Genomic DNA, 16,286 nt, shown 5'->3' with positions numbered 1-16,286 from the left:
TCAGTCTAGCTTTCAGAAGCCTCAGCACACCCATATTCCTCCCCCTGTTATTTCCTCTCCCTTTCCAGCCCCATCAGTGTGGATGGACCACCACAGCCATTTTTCTTTCAGCTGAAACCTGGCATATCTTCAGAGTGCCAAGGTATTTCTCTTACCAGCCTAATAAACACAGGGTAGACAGGAACCAGGTGACCAGAGACAGATAGCAGTGAAGTAAATCACACGTGGAAAGTTTTGTACACTTAATTCTCTCATTCATCCATGCTACAGTCTCGTGAAATTTCCTGCTTGGAAGTCCTAGTGGACAATAGACAGATGAAGAAAGAACCTTCAGGTTAGACTTTAAACTTAGAAACTAAAAAACCTTATTTCATGGTAAATTGTAAATTTTTTTTTTTTTTGTCATTTTCTTATCTGGCAATTTTCCTATTTGGTTTTTACAATTAGAGCAATGGAACTGTATGTTTATGAGTATTTACAGGATCATAGATTCAACAATTGTAGTGTATCTATGATAACTATAAATCCTGGACTTTGCCATTCAAATGAATTACTAGAGTGATGAAAAAAATCTTACTAGTACTGTAGAATAGAACTAAATATATATTCCTCTATTAATAATCTATATTTTGCCCAAATTTCTTGTACATCTGAGTTTTTCAAACAGTTACTGCTGTTTTATGAGCTCTTTGGGATTTTTTTAATTTTCTTTTTTTTTTGTTTCTAACTCAGAATCATAGAATCAGAGAATAGTTAGGGTTGGAAAGGACCTTAACATCATCTAGTTCCAACCCCCCTGCCATGGGCAGGGACACCTCACACTAAACCACCTTATTCTTCTTGTGATTTTCCCTAGTTCAATAAATAGTCTTGCAGCTTTTAAGCATTGTTGAATGTTTTATATGTAAAAATGACAACTTCTGAGTGACTATTTCATGTTCTATTTCTGAGATCATTGTAATTAACTTCTCTGTGTGTTTTTAATCTCTTTTCTTCTTAGAAAAAGACTTCTTGTTCTCAGTGAAGGGATCCTATGAAGAGAGCCAGACCCTGTCACTGGGCTCTTCCCGGCAACCTGTGAAGCCCCTGGACTTCCATTGCATCAAGCACAGCCTGTCAGAGCTGCGCCTGGCTCTAGCAGAGAAGAAACCTCATTTTCCTTTGGTATGTGATCGCTAGCTTCAATAAGCACAATAAACTCACCGGTTTCCATACTTGACTGAAGTAAAAGAAAAGAATTCAATTAAATCCTATCAATTATTTTCAATTAAATCCCATCTTTCATTATCTTTCACTCTGGAAGAGCATTGTACCCCCTCAGACACCTAAATAGAAGATGCCAACTTAGAAACTGCTGAATGGTGACCCCATTTGGTAGAGTAAGTTGGACACAGTACTTTTTTGTGATGTATACATTGAATAGTTTTCTACATTGTAATTTCTTTCTTAGTGTACTTCAGATGAAGAGAAAAAAGACTGCCGTGCATCCCTCAGTATTCCTCTGGATTCGCTTCCCCTCAAGGAGAAAGTAGCAGTAGCAAAGGTGATCGACAGCAGCTCTTTAGAATAAATGTGCAGCTATGGACCAAAGATCAACGAGCATGACTTAATTAAATCAGTGAGAAGTAGGGGGTTAGATATGTGCCCTTACATATGGGGATTAGATATGTGCTGGTGCCCTTATATTCCTGACATAGAGGGTTATGGACCTGTACGTTTTCATATGAATGAAGTAGAACTAAAACCCAGAGCCAAATGTTTGACAGAGGGATTTCTGTGACCTGCTGGGGAACTAATTCACATCAGAGCCAATGCAAACCATGAGGCAAGATAGGGCACACTGGCAGAGATAGTGCTGTTTTTTTATTCTGTACTGCTGTTTGTATTTTTAGTATGAAACAATTTAAAGAAAATAAAGTGGACTTGGAGAAGTTTTAAAAATTGGATGGGTTTTCTGATTGTTATGGCTTTGTGATTCCAACATGGCTCTCAGAAAAAGTGTAGGGCTTCATAGCTGACTGAATGGAAAGAAAAAGACAATAAAATCATCTCCAGTTATTACAGTGTGTTTTTTTTCCCTAGGATGAAACAATCAATTTAGATGTGAAGTCAAATGACTGGTAAGTAATTCTGCCTTTGGGTTCTGTGGTTGTGGAAAAAAAAAGATGCTTCCCAGCCTTTTTGCCTTCTTACTTTTCTTCGGTAACTAAGGGAGAATGTATTATATTGCCCCCTATTTATCCCATGTTTATTACCCATATCCAGAAAGTGACATTGTCAACTGAGCTGGGTGAAATTTCCTGCTATGCCACTATGCAGGAGTTCAGTTTGGATAGAGAGAATAATGTTTTTTGGCTGCAAAGTCCATGGAGCTGTAAGTTTGGAAAGAGATGTGTTTATACCTCATTTCCCTTACTTGTAAAGAATCCAGAGTATTTGTATTTATAAAATCTGGAGGGCTTCAGGCAACAAATCTTAACTATTCCACTGTTTCTAATACCTGTAAATGGACCACAGTATTTATGTTAGACACTTCTTGAAAATCCGTGTAGCAATAAACAATATTTCTGGTTTTGTTTTTATAAGATTTTACAGGCTTTTGACTTTATCTTTTCTCTACCTTGTCTATACTGTCTGTGATGTGCTTTTGTGGTGTCACAATAGCAGCTTTTTTAAGCCTAACAGTAGAGTCTGTGACTCATAAGGATGAGTCCAGACATTAATTGTAAGTGATCATGCACATCCTATTTAACTCTGAGCTTTCTTTGAGGTCACAAAACTTAGATGTTCGCTTGGAGTTTGATCTGTGTACAGAGGAGAAAAATTTCATGCAGAAACGGAGGAAGTTTGTGGCTTCTGCTCTGAAAAAAGCACTTCATTTAGAGCAAGACCTACAAGACCATGAGGTATGGGGAACACCATAGAGACTAGACTGTGCTGTGGAACAGCAACATGTTATGCTTGCAGATGTTTGCATATTGTTCCTTAACTAGTGTTCATGTGTTTAGTGTTCCATGTAAAGCATTGAGGAATGTTTAGATGAAACAGTGTGAAAGCATGAGTAGTATCAAACCCACTTGCTACGTGCTTGCTCAGAAAACAAAATGCCATAAATCAACTTTTTTCCCCTGTCTTTTTTCTTTTTCTTCTGTGATAGCCTTACTCTCTTAAGCTGAGCATTCAGTCACCAAGCCCCATAAAGTGTTTTCTATTATCAGATTTTGGAGGGGACAAACAGTTAAACAGTTAAAGTGACATATAACACTGACTGATGAGAATGTTTCATATCACAGACTCCTCTGGTGTTCAACATCTTAGTTGTATCATTACTCTAACAGCACAAAGACATTCAACATTTTTCTCTTGTCCATCTGACTGAGTTAGGGTTTGTATTTGTTCATGTCCATGGTGGTATGGGGAGAGTTTGTGCTTTAGGAAGGGGACACAGTCTGTGATCAGGCACTTTAGAAATTAAGGCTTCATTTGAAGAGTTCTTTTCACCTTCGGTTTTCCCTTTGTTCAGGACAGCTGGGCCGAAGGCCTATTAAGCATTGTATGACAGAATAGCTTTGGATGCTATAAATAATGTTCCCGTTTACAAACGGATCACATCAATATATTGTTTTTCATTATAACACTAGTTTCTGTGGAAAAAAAGTATTTTCTTAAGTATAAGTAGGTTTTACTACTAATTTCAGATTTACCAACAAAAGAATGTTTTTTCAGAGTCTAGTAAACTCAAATCAGAAAATTTTGCTTTAACCTGAAATGCTTGATTTGAATCAGGTCACTATTGAGTATTTCCTTGATGCAATTGCCTGGAGATGTGTATGGGAAATGTCATTTGGCTCCTCTCCGTAGGTTTCTTGGAGGAATTTGCTTTCCTGTAAGACAATTCAGATTTCCATGCAATTAGCCTTTGTGGTTCATCACTGCAATTATACACTCTAAGTGCCTTATAGGAAATGTAATATGGTCATTATACTTGACTTAAAGAGAGGATGAGCTCTGATTGTTCTCAAAATAGAGATCTCATGAGATGATGTTCCACTAAGGAAAATGCACTTGAATACTGAAATGCCTTGAAACAACAACTTTTGAGTTATTTTGGTAAGCCAACATGTAGCAATTTAGAATCAAAATCGATCGATCAAAAAGAGTCAGAATTAGCTAATTACCAAATTTTTCTTTTTCTTCCCCCCCCCCCCCCCCCTTCTATGCAAAGTAACAGATTTTCATCTTTTTCTCTCCTGCTTGAGAAATGGTGAAATCTTGGAATTTCTTGTGGAACAGAAATGATGCAAATAACTCAGCTCTGATCACATGTGGTGGTAAACTAAGTTATTTACCACTGCCGTGTCGATATTTAAACAGGTACCAGTTGTGGCAGTCATGACAACAGGAGGTGGCACCCGGGCACTGACATCTTTGTTAGGCAACCTGCTGGGTCTTCAGAAGCTGGGTGTCTTAGATGCTATTTCATACATCACTGGGTCATCTGGTTCAACATGGTAAGGAGAATGAAGAACATCATTCATCACCTCAATAGTTTGCTGTGTGAGAGAATTTTCTTCTTTATTTTAGTAAAGGAAGGTGTACTACTTCAGTCTCAGGTATTTTTCTTCCTGCATTAGGAACACATTGCTTGAGCCAGCTATGGCTGATGTGGAACAACATTTTCCTTGACCCTTTGTTTCACCTTTAGGATCTTTCCTAGTGAGTGATCCTGGTGTAAGTCATAGAATCATAGAATAATTAGGGTTGGAAAAGACCTTAAGATTATCTGGTTCCAACCCCCCTGCCATGGGCAGGGACACCTCACACTAAATCATGTCACCCAAGGCTCTGTCCAACCTGGCCTTGAACACCGCCAGAGATGGAACATTCACAAATTCCTTGGGCAACCCATTCCAGTGCCTCACCACCCTCACAATAAAGAACTTCTTCCTTATATCCAATGTAAACTTCCCCTGGTATGTACAAGTCATAGACTTGTGCATTAATCAATATAGCACAGAGGAGCTTTTTGTAAGTCCTTAGGTTTCACTAGTGGGGCAGGTGTGTGTGTGTCCCTAAATCAAAAGATCTTTTCTCTCCAATAATAGAGCCCAGAAAATGTTTCTAATGAACCTCAGTTCATTTGGTGTGGTCCTTAAATCCAAGTCTAACAAGTGAAAGTGTCTTAGGCATATGATAACATATATTTCCTTTCTTTTCCCCAGGACCCTGTCACACTTGTATCAGAGCACTGACTGGTCACACAAGGATCTGTCCAGACAGATTGGTGAAGTCCGCAGACATATGACCAAGTGCAAATTAAGCTGCTTTTCCCTGGAGAGCTTGAAATACTATGACAAGGAGCTAAAACTGAGGAAGCAAGAGGGATACCAGATCTCTAGCATTGATTTATGGGGGCTTCTGCTGGAAAAAGCGTTAAGTGATGGGGTAGTGTGTCCATGCTTTCTGTAACAGCTACTAAGTTCTCTTATATGGAAAATTAAGTTCTAGGGGCAGATGCTAGTCTGAGAGTGTGCCAGCATTATCCATCAGATGATTTCTGCTGACTAACAAAGGGGTTTTGTCCCCACGTATCTCTCAGCATGCAATTAGCAACCCAAAGGGTAATATGTAGAACAGAAAACATACATCTTCTACCAGTATGAGTATCCGATCACCTAACGGAGTCCTGCTTTTGGTTTCTTTTGCTCTGTTCCTCCCTGTAAGAACTTGTAAAGTGGATTTCATTTACTGGAAAGAATGAGAGACCATTGTACTACAAAGTGTACCACCTGTAATTAAATAAGCCTATGTGGATGTGTAATTATTTAGATCACTCCTTGGTTTAAAAAATGTGTGGACACAAAATGAGTGGAGATACTAAGAAAATTAGAGATGGGAACAGGTATTTATTTTGCTGCAATCTTGCAAGCCCATGCACCATGCCAAGAAGGTCCCTTGGTTTTGCTCTTTCTCTGTTTCTGGTCAATTCACAGAAAAACAACCACAAACTCTCAGATGAGCGACAGGCATTGAGTCAGGGTCAGAATCCCTTACCTATCTACATGATCCTCAACATCAAAGAAGACTACAGCCTTTCCGAGTTCAAAGGTGATGGCAAACCTGAGCTGTATCTGGACTTGGTTGGTGTTCAAATAACCTGCATTATCAGTTACTGCATGTCCTACAACCCTGTGCACTGCTGAACCATATCATTGATCCGCAGTTCCTTTTCCTCCTTAACTTCTTCCATTTCTAGATGTTGTGCCTAAGCTCTGGTAAGAACCCATCATCTATGGGGCAGGAGAAATCTAGGGGAGGTACTTAAGGACAGCTGAGGTACTCACAAGTCAAAGGCTTAGCCCTGTGTGGGGGGTAACTTAGGCTGATAGCTTTGATATAAACTTCACTCATGTCCTGTCTGGAGACGCCTGTTGGGAAGTTCTGAAAGAATGAGTTTGGGAAACATTACTGAGTGAGCAGGTGAAACCAGCTGAATGATAGCCTCTTAGCCTGAGGAAGATCAGTCTGTGATCACCCTGCTGAAAGGGTTTGTCCTGCAGCTGCTTCCTTGTCATTTCAAAGCCCTTCCTGCAGGGAAGTAGGGATTGAGATTTAAAACTTAATTTTTTGAATTTAAAAAGTTCTTTTTGTGCCTTTGCAGAATGGGTGGAGTTTACCCCTTATGAGGTCGGGTTCTTAAAATATGGTGCCTTCATTCGTGCAGAGGATTTTGGCAGTGAGTTCTTCATGGGTCGCCTGATGAAGAAGCTCCCCGAATCCCGCATCTGTTTCATGAAAGGTGATGTGCTCCACTGTGAATATTTGAATTGCATGCATACTCTCTTTACGAGAGTAGCTCTCAGTAATGCCTGAAAGACAGCTTAGCAGTTTTCATGCAATCCTTGTGTTAATTTTGTGTAATGCTAGAACTCTCTACCACTCCACTTTGTACTTAAGTTCTCTGGATTCAGGTTGTCTGCAGAAGAGTCCATCTGCTTTTAAACCCCAAATAATAGATGCGTTACATGTAAATAAGCACGGCACATAACAGGACAGCAAGGTTTATCACAGAATCATAGCATCGGTAAGAAAGGGTTTACTTATGAACTAAAAAATCCATAAAGCCAGCAACACCATTCTTTATCTGGTGTGCAGAGAAGTTGTGCCCCTCTCTGTATGATGCAGGAGGAGCCCAGAGTCATATTGGTACAATCATGAGAAAATAGCTGGGCATGAGGAACAGAAGACAGCTCTTAGCCACACAGATGCTACATCTCAGAGCTTTAATGACTATGCTTAGAGCTTTTAGTGATGTCATGAGTGAAGGAAAGAGGTGGCTGAAGGAAAAGACTCAGAAGATAACACAGGAACCAAGAATACAAATAGGTTTGAAAAGCAGAGGACAAATTCATGGTGGCTGGTGGCTCTGAAATGCAGTAGTTCAGATGCAGCTGCAAGCACTAGAAGTGCCAAATCCAGAAACTTTAGATGCTGAAGAGTACATTGGAGAAGAGATCTTCTTGTATTCTTTCATTGAACACTCTGTGTTGACTGCCAGAAGTAGGAGGTAGATTACAGAAGTAGGTGGGACTACAAAGCCTTCTGCGAACATTGTGCCCCTGTTGCTGTTTCCCAGGGACAGTGGTGTAGTGTGCTCATGCCCGAGGTGACCAGGTAGGAAGCGTACCCAGCACATCCAGACTGGGCTGAGCTCTGCGTTCTCAACCTCAGCACCTGAATTCATCTGGTGACCACGCAGCCATAAATGTGTATTTAGAAAGGATAGAGCCGAGAATTAAAGCAATGTTGCCATCTAGTGATAGAACGTGTAATGCCCTCTTAGGTTGTGATTAAATTGTACTATTAGTTACAATGTGATAGTTCAAGGATAAAAGCAAGGTGTAATTTTCAGGGAGAGGCAAGTCTTTTTATAAGAGCAACGGCTAGAGCTGGAAAGGTTGGATGAGCTCATGGAGATACAAGATCCTCAGGTTTCCAGAAGAAAGACTAGGGTGCATGAAAGCTTGTCTGGTGTTTTCAACTCTGTCAGCCCAATAAAAGATACTGTCTCTCTTCATAGTTCTCACTTTAGCAAATATAGGTACCATGAAAATTCAGTGCAAGGTGTTGGGAAAACATGCCTATGTAATTGCAACCAAGTTTCATGTGGACAACAGTGTCTGGAAGATGTTAAAATGTACAATATGTAACTCCCATGGCTGGGGAGACGGAAGAGTTACGGATTGAGAAGGCACACAGAAAAGACAGGAGAAATGAGAGGAGTTGCCTTCTCACTGTAGGCCTGGACAGAAGCTTCTCAAGCTGCAGGGAGATCAGGTTGTGTTGATGGAAACTGCCCACTGACTATCTGGAAATGAAGTCTGTTTCCTGACGAAGTGTAGAACCAGAGAGCACCTATCTGATTTCTTAATTACATTTTTCTAATGTTTTTCAAGAAAGTGCTGTTCTTATGGGGACTTCCTGTGAAGCAGAAGACACTTGGATCCTTGTTCCACTCCACAAACAAGCCAGGCTTAAAAGAGAATTGTATTTCTGTCGCTAATTAATGGAATGCATAACTATTGTATTGTGCAATTCAAATCACTGCATCCTTCGCCATGTACGGCTTTTGCAAAGCTTTCACTGGTAGAGATTTTCAAGGCAAAGCTCAGCACTTCTCTGGCAGAGCTCCCCTCAGGGCCTGTGGCAGAGCTGTGGAGGAAGAAGTGCTTTTCAAGATCCAAGGGACTTTTGGAGATTTCCGCACCAGGGGGACATTTTTACATCTTCTTTTAAGTGTGAGAACAGAAGTAGAAGAAGGACTACAGAGATGAGAATAACAGGGATAAGAATAACCACTTGAATTGTGGCTGTTGAGGAGCAGCCCCCCAAACCTTTAACTGAGTGTATGGTTGTATATAACATACCTTGTAGACCAAACATTTTATAGGAAATGGTGTGGTTTTATTCTCTGATGACTGTTGCTTATAGGACAGAAAATGCTGGTTTGCAGTGTATGCGGTGTACGTGACAATGAACTACAGTGTCTGGCACAATGTTTGAAACTATTTAGGTTCCTCTTTGAGGACAGTGTGAGTTGCTGCAAGAGAACTTCATGCAGTTTCTGGTGAGAGTCTGGAAATCTTTTGGCTTTCTGATACCCCTCACGAAGCTGAAAAATTATGTTTTAAAAGGGATGTTTTTCCATAAACACCTTTTCAAAACATGTTTTCCCTGTTCTTTACCATTGCACAGGCCTGTGGAGCAATGTTTTTTCCTACAACCTCTTGGATGCCTGGCATTCATCAGATCCTACAGAAAGGTGTTCACTGAGATGTACACAACACAGGACTATTGATGTTGGTTGGTTACGTTTGTGTTTCTAACTTACCTGTTGTCTTATGAATCTTTAAATGAACGTTACATTCAGATGCATATAGTGTGAAATACATGTGAAGGCTTTTTAAATCTTAAAGCTGAGGCCAATGCTGCACTACTCTTTCCTGTCTTCCCAGGGGAGAGCCAGCAATATCTAATTAGATTTCATTTCTGAATTCCCTCATAACAACATTATTTCTGTTAGTCTCCCTTGGACTGAATTTATGCAAGTGATGATTCGTCACTGAATATAAAACTGCTGAAGTGCTTTAACAAATCATCTGCCTGAGGCCTTTCAGTAACCCTACAGGTTGTAACAAACATCTCAGTGCTGTGTTCTCTGTTTGCCCTGGCAAATGGCACCTTTTGGATGTTGTTGTTGAAGACTTGGATGTGTCAATTATGTGGAACTCCATTTCCACTTTTTTTGATCCTGTTGTAAACCCGTGTTCTCCTTAGAGGTGTTGGCTGTCCTTCCTGTGTTCAAATGTGGCTAGCAAGTTTGGTTTATGGGCTTTTCATCACTTTCTCTACGGAAATATTGCAGAACCCGGAGCTCAATAAATACTTGTGCTAGAAAGTCATTGGCCCTCTTTCCCAATCTCATGAAGTCATTTAGCACAAATCATTTTCTCTGCTCTTTTCTGAGTGTCCAATTCTCCTGACAGCATTTTTTCTTTTTTTTCAAACCTGGTTTTATCTAATTTTGAAAGAAACAGGTGCAGGTTGTCAGCCTACCCTGCCCTGACACAGGGAGTCCACTTAAGACTTCAATCAAGCATTAGATAATCTTTCCAGCTTTAGGAGGTTTGTTGCCACCCTGACTGTTGTTCATTTCCTCTGCCCTTCAGAAGGAGATGAGCCTTCCTCATCAACGTGTGGCCATGAGCTGGAGACTTACTTAGTCGACCCTGAATGTGGCATCATGGGCATCATTCGGCAGGTCCTGTCTGAGCGGGTGATGGTTTCAAAGTTCTACAACTTCCTGAAGGGGTTCCAGCTGCACAATGAATATCTTCAGAGCAAAAGCTTCTGTATATGGAAAGGTAAACGTTGCTGAATACTAATTTTATCTGCTTATATGGTTGGTGTTTTCATCAGTGAAGAAAAGGCAGACGATGAACAGGCTTTATTCTTCACTTTGGGAACAAAAATTTCAAGATAATTAGTTAAATTTCATCCAGTCAAATCAGCTCCAAGATGCTCTTTGATTCCAGGGAAGGGCAACCACTGCTCACTGGGGACAGAAGAAAAGTAACATGAGAAGCGAGGGAGTGCTGTCTTTTTACCTAGGACAGGTCTTTCTTTTCTCTGTCAAGGCTGAGCTTCCACAGTGCAGCAGGATCTTGGAAAGCAAAAGCAGTGGGGAGACAGGAGGCATTTTCCCACCTTTATTAGCCAAAGAGGGGAGAAATTGCTTCTTCAGTGAATCACACATCATAACAAGTATTTCTTTTTAGATACTATACTAGAGAATTTCCCCAACCAGCTGACAGAAACAGCGAAGTTCCTATGCCTGGCAGACACAGCAGGATACATTGATATCAGCTACCCACCACTCATGAGGCCAGAGAGGAAAGTGGATGTTGTCCTACACTTAAACTATTCTTCTGGATCACAGACATCGGTGCGATAACTGCTATATTTTCTTCGATAATGACCACTGTCTTTTAGCTCTTTGAGCCCTCTTTAACTCTGGTTATCAAGGCTACGCTCTGTACAGAGTGTTTTTCTGGAACTAGTACCGCCACTGAAGATCTTGTTTCTTTTGTCTTGTGATATCCATTTAAAGATATCCACATGCAGTTAAATTAGAAGTAATTTATGCAGGTGTCTTTAGAACAGTAACTGGATTTTTTTTTATTATTCTAAATTGTAGAGAATTGTCTTTTGACACCATATCTGCTGTTTCGAATGCCAGCTGATAACCTGGTCTATAATTCCTGTTATTAGATATGGATAAGGCAGAAGTTCTTGAAGACTTCCTGACCATTCTGCTCATTTCAGGATCTTCTCCAGTAAAATGGGCATTTTTCTGTGTTTTAAGCAGCCAGGCCACCCTTGCTTGCAGCCATGAACATCCTACTTATCTTGCAGATAAAAGCTGATGAGGAGGAGGAGGTAGAACAACAATTAGCAGTGCAAGTTGGAGGCTGGGTCTGGAACTATTGTTCTGTTAATAATTAGTACTTAATATCTCATACAAAAGACAAAGGCCAGAAGGAATACTGACAGCGAATGCTGCTCATGGGTCTTTGTGAAAGGCTTTTGGTGGATGTGTTGTGCATTAGGAAATATAGAGGGGGTGGCAGAATTTCTGGTCTTTTCTTCCTTTTTCTCTCTGAATGCAGCCTTTGGAAGAAGCCTCCAAGTACTTCCTAAAGCAGGGAATCCCATTTCCCAAAATCCATATGAGTGAAGAAGAAAAGAAAAATCTAAAGGAATGCTACATCTTTGAAGACACAGAGAACCCAGAGGCACCGATAGTGGTGTTTTTCCCGCTAGTGAATGACACCTTCAGAAAATACAAAGAGCCTGGTAAGCCTTGGGGAAGAGATGGTCCTCCCACCCTTTGGCTGTGTCGGGAGGGGTGACATGGTCTATCATGGTTCCCTCCTTCCCCTGGTGTGGCTACCATGGCAGAGAAATGTGGGTGTCTGGGTAGCAAGACACAACATTGTGCCCCGCCTGGGAAGCAGAACTGGGGACCACATCTATACCTCATCAATGCTCTTTCTTTATTTGCCAGGTGTAGAGCGCAGCCTTGCTGAGATGGCACAGGGCAAGGTGGATGTTTCCAGCATTTTTTCCCCATACTGCATAAGCAGTTTTACATACACAGAGGACGAGTTCGACAAGCTGATAGAACTGACAAGCTACAACATTCAGAACAACAAAAATCTGATCCTTCAGGCTCTGAATTCAGCCGTAGAGCAGAAACGACAGCATAAAAGATAAATGCCAATCTGAGTCTCAGAAAGATGCCTGTATAACTTTGTTTTTCCCTGCAGAATAATCAAGTGCTGCTCGTGAATGAGCACAACAGACTTGTGAAACTGCAAAGACTTGTCTCAGCCTGTGGTTCTTCTCCACCATGTGGCGATGATAGATAAACTGATTGAACAAAAGAATGATTAGTCTTGTGCTTTATTTATGTTGGATTTAACTGTTGGTGGTCTTTTTTTTTTCACGTACATGCATGTATATGCAGTAAATCAACCATTAGAAAATGAGTGGTTTATCGATGAGTTTTTCAAATGCATGAATGTGGGGCAGCAATATAAATTCTTTCAAAATTCACAGCATTAATAGAAGTGGTATGTGAAGACAAATGAGCTACAGATATTTAATTTAGTCTAAGTCTAATGCAACAGAAAAATACATAATAAATGTGGGCAGTTTCAATGAGAAAACTGTATTTTCATATGGTATCAGCAGTAAATTTTTGCGAAAAAGAACATGCAAACCTGAATGTAAAAGACACAGAAAAGCTGAGATTTCACATGGAAAACACAAATGATTTATACTTCTGAGTTTCCAAGTTTTATTAAACCAGAAATATTTGCATTTGGAAAATGCCTTGGAAGTGACTGTTTCAAACTCTGTTGTGACTCAGAATAAGCTCATCTGGTGCATGTGTAAGTACTTAACCTGAGGTTGTGCTTTTTACTGAATGCTCATGGTATTTAGAGGATCCAGCTCAGCATCCACATCCCATTAAGTCTCAATAGGATTAATAACATTTGTTGTTATTATAGGAGGGGATGCTGAGAATAAAAACATCAAAAACTGAAAGGCATTCAGATTTTGTGGTAAGAAGGCAAGCTGAGTGCTTTACACTGATATCCATAGGTAATTCATGGGTAATTGCATAACTTTGCCAGTCGCTGACTGTATACAAACAACACAGGTTCTATGCAACTACTATAAATAGCACAAGGCAATTTGTCGACACCGCTCATTTTTGAGATGAAGACCAAAACAATGATTTGCTTTATGAAGGATTTGAATAATGCAAATACTCTTTAAACCTGTTTTATTACAACAAAGATACTAATATATATATATAAAGATACAATGCTTCAGTCAGTTTCAGCTGATTACTTCAAATTTAAATGAAACACAGTAACTTGTCTGTGCTGGAGTAACATTTATTGGCAAACACAGAGCTATAAATAATGAATCAGAGCCAAAATACGAAATAAATCCTTAATTCAAAGTGAAATTTGAACCTCTAAAACACTGAAAATTTATCTTCCCTTTCGCTGTCATCATCTATATCTCCCAGTTCCTTCAAGCATTCCTTTATGTCTTGTCTTCCTCTAGTCTTTGTGGTCTTTAATCTCCCACACTCACCTCCCATGACCTCAGCACCCTTAGGGCTGGTGTGTCCTTGCCCCAGCTGCTTTTCCAAGCTCTCACACCTCCATCCAGTTCGCAGCCCTGGTTCAAACCTTCAGTGCACTGAAATGGCTGTTTACTTGCTGGGTCTCATCAAGGGATCCTCTCTTTGTAATCTCTGCTGCTGAGTCATGCAGTCCCTTTTGGCATTGCCTCTCCTCTGTCCCAGCTCTAAATCCCTCTTGGGCTTCCCTGTTTATCATTATGACAAACCTACTTGGGGTGACACATACATTTGCTACTTCTCCCACCTGCCCATCTTCCAGCTGGGGTTTTGGACATCTTCAAGAGCTGCAAATAGAGCTCCCACCATGGTCAACCAGGTCCTTTGGTGACACCAAATTTCTCTGTCCTCCCATCTCTGTCTTTAACTATACCCTTGGTTTCCATGGCCGTCTTTTTGTTTGTTGGTTTAATAGAGGAAAGCCCCATTTATCCTCAGTGTGCCACTAAGGCATGCTCTGCTATACCTGCCAGGGGCTGAGCCCAACCCAACTCCTGGCATTCTGCCCAGGCCCACACAAGTGGTGTGTTCAGCATGGCTAAAGCTTTTGGACAAGAACTGGATCTTCTTGTCAATTCTCCCCTTTCAGTCCTCAAACATCAATGACTTTCTTCTTTCAGATACACCCACAGCCACCTGAGTCCCACAGCAAGGTCCTTGCTGTTACCATGAAATTACTTAAACATCCTGCATTGCTGTAGACCCCGAAAAAGGTCTGGCTTAATCCTCTATTCAGCCATCCTTTTACTGGGACAATGGAGGCCTTCACCTAGAGATATGTAGCAACCCATAAGTAATGTTCTTAAGCAGAGGAGAAGGATACCAGTGCCATCATGCCATCTGCAGTTGGTTTCTTCCTCTTTGAGATAAAGGTTTCTCCAGGTGACTGCTCTGCAGCAGTGGCCTGTTCTCCAGAATCTCATCTAGTCAGCACTCCTGATCCATGTTTAGTAGAGGTGCTTTGTCTGTTAATTAGGGAGTTGGTTAATTTGTTGGGTTCAGCTTGCTTTTTATCATTAAATTTATTAATTAATTGCAGAAGGTCTTGGTTGTCAGTTCTTCTACGCCAGTGTGGAGGCTTTCCCTTCTGGCATCTTTTGCTCTGGTTCAGTTGCTAAGGGGATGTGTTTCCCGTTCTTAGCCTCTGGGCTGTACTGAGGTATGGAAAGAATGCAGGTAACAGCTGCAGATACAGACTTTTAAAATCATTTTTAGCTTTGCAGGTTGGGAGTGTCCGCTTTTACAGGAAATAGGAGTAATTTAACCAAATTATCACCCTAAGGAAGGAAATAAACTAAGGGGGTTGAAGGGGGGAAAGCCCTGCAAAACTCCAGGCCCACGCTGTATCACAGTGTTAGCACCAACAGGAGTTAGCATGATATTTCTGAAGTGTTTTAAAAGACAGAACTCTTGGTAGCTGTAATAACAGGAACTACAAACACTATTACAGTGACCTCCTTAATTGTAAATAATATGTTCTGCATCTTTTCTGTGTCTGGGGCTTTTCCTTCTTACCTATTCATTATCTGTAGGTAAGTGAAGGATTAGCCTGCAATTGCAACTTTGCCCCAGCCCTTCTGATTATCACAAAGGTGCATGGAGAACTGGGCAGCTCAGTGAGGTGAATCAGCCCATAGGAACCTAAGGAAAGCAGCAGTGGGGTTTTTGAATAACTCACGAGGCATGTGCATACTCAGACAGTCGTTCTGACAGTCCTGTCAGGTAAGTGCTGCTGAGGAAGCAGAAGCTAATGGGATGGTTGGCAGCACCATTTTACGTTGTTCTGTAGCACAAAGAATGATCAGACAAAAGATTATTGCAAACAATCTGAGCTATTCATTTGTGAGACTACAGGCTGCACCACGTGAATGATGGGAAATGTGTCTGCCCAGAAGGTACAGGAGAAAATGGGTGGTAGAGCAGGACTCCCTTCTGAATAACCCTGTGCCAAAACCTTGTTCAAATGTAAAGCTCTGCTCTGTGTGTGCAATATCCCACCATCTTACAAGGGTGATAATACTGCAGAGGAAGCCATCAGGGCCTCATCTCCAGCAAGGCAGGTTTCCTTATGCCCTCATCGCAGTGTGCTGGCCAACAGGTAGCAGTGGGTGAAAGCTGTGTGTCTTTCATGCCACTGAACTTCTGTGCCTTTGAGCTCCTCCTGGAGACCTGTCCCTTACAGGGTTCCCACTGAAGCCCAGCACACCTGCAGTGTCCATAAAGCACTTCAAAGTGTAAAGTAAGGAAATGGATATTTTGGAAAGTCAAGAAGTCATTGGTAAAGAAAAGATGGCAAGGAAAAATAAAAAGAAAAGAAACCAGGAACCAAAAGGCAGTGGTGACAAACACTGAGAATGGAAATAAAGGTACGTCTCTCCTCCAGTTTCTTCAAAGCATTCTTGATAGGCTGGTCCATTAAAATGAACAGCAACTAAAAACCCCAACCTGGAAAATGTGATGGCATTAAATCCTACTGCTGAGATTCTGACTGCTCTGGGCTTCC

General features: G+C 41.0%; 1 protein-coding gene across 1 annotated transcript in view; it reads left to right on the top strand.

Annotated features, from left to right (window-relative positions):
- Nucleotides 1–12,920, top strand: part of LOC136017748 (cytosolic phospholipase A2 epsilon-like) — a 33,010-nt gene extending 20,090 nt beyond the window's left edge. Inside the window, exons 7-20 of the mRNA XM_065686301.1 lie at nt 271–334; nt 1,001–1,164; nt 1,451–1,543; nt 2,083–2,120; nt 2,771–2,906; nt 4,375–4,511; nt 5,223–5,445; nt 5,994–6,108; nt 6,662–6,799; nt 9,256–9,363; nt 10,230–10,424; nt 10,839–11,005; nt 11,730–11,916; nt 12,128–12,920. Of these exons, the coding sequence (XP_065542373.1) occupies nt 271–334; nt 1,001–1,164; nt 1,451–1,543; nt 2,083–2,120; nt 2,771–2,906; nt 4,375–4,511; nt 5,223–5,445; nt 5,994–6,108; nt 6,662–6,799; nt 9,256–9,363; nt 10,230–10,424; nt 10,839–11,005; nt 11,730–11,916; nt 12,128–12,336 (1,974 nt within the window). The 3' untranslated portion in view covers nt 12,337–12,920. The remainder of the gene's footprint in view (nt 1–270; nt 335–1,000; nt 1,165–1,450; nt 1,544–2,082; nt 2,121–2,770; nt 2,907–4,374; nt 4,512–5,222; nt 5,446–5,993; nt 6,109–6,661; nt 6,800–9,255; nt 9,364–10,229; nt 10,425–10,838; nt 11,006–11,729; nt 11,917–12,127) is intronic.
- Nucleotides 12,921–16,286: the final 3,366 nt, after the last annotated feature.

This window comes from Lathamus discolor, chromosome 6, assembly GCF_037157495.1.
Source record: "Lathamus discolor isolate bLatDis1 chromosome 6, bLatDis1.hap1, whole genome shotgun sequence".
NCBI lineage: Eukaryota > Metazoa > Chordata > Aves > Psittaciformes > Psittacidae > Lathamus > Lathamus discolor.
Note: the sequence above shows the minus strand (reverse complement) of the source record. Positions and strands in the feature narration are given on the sequence as shown.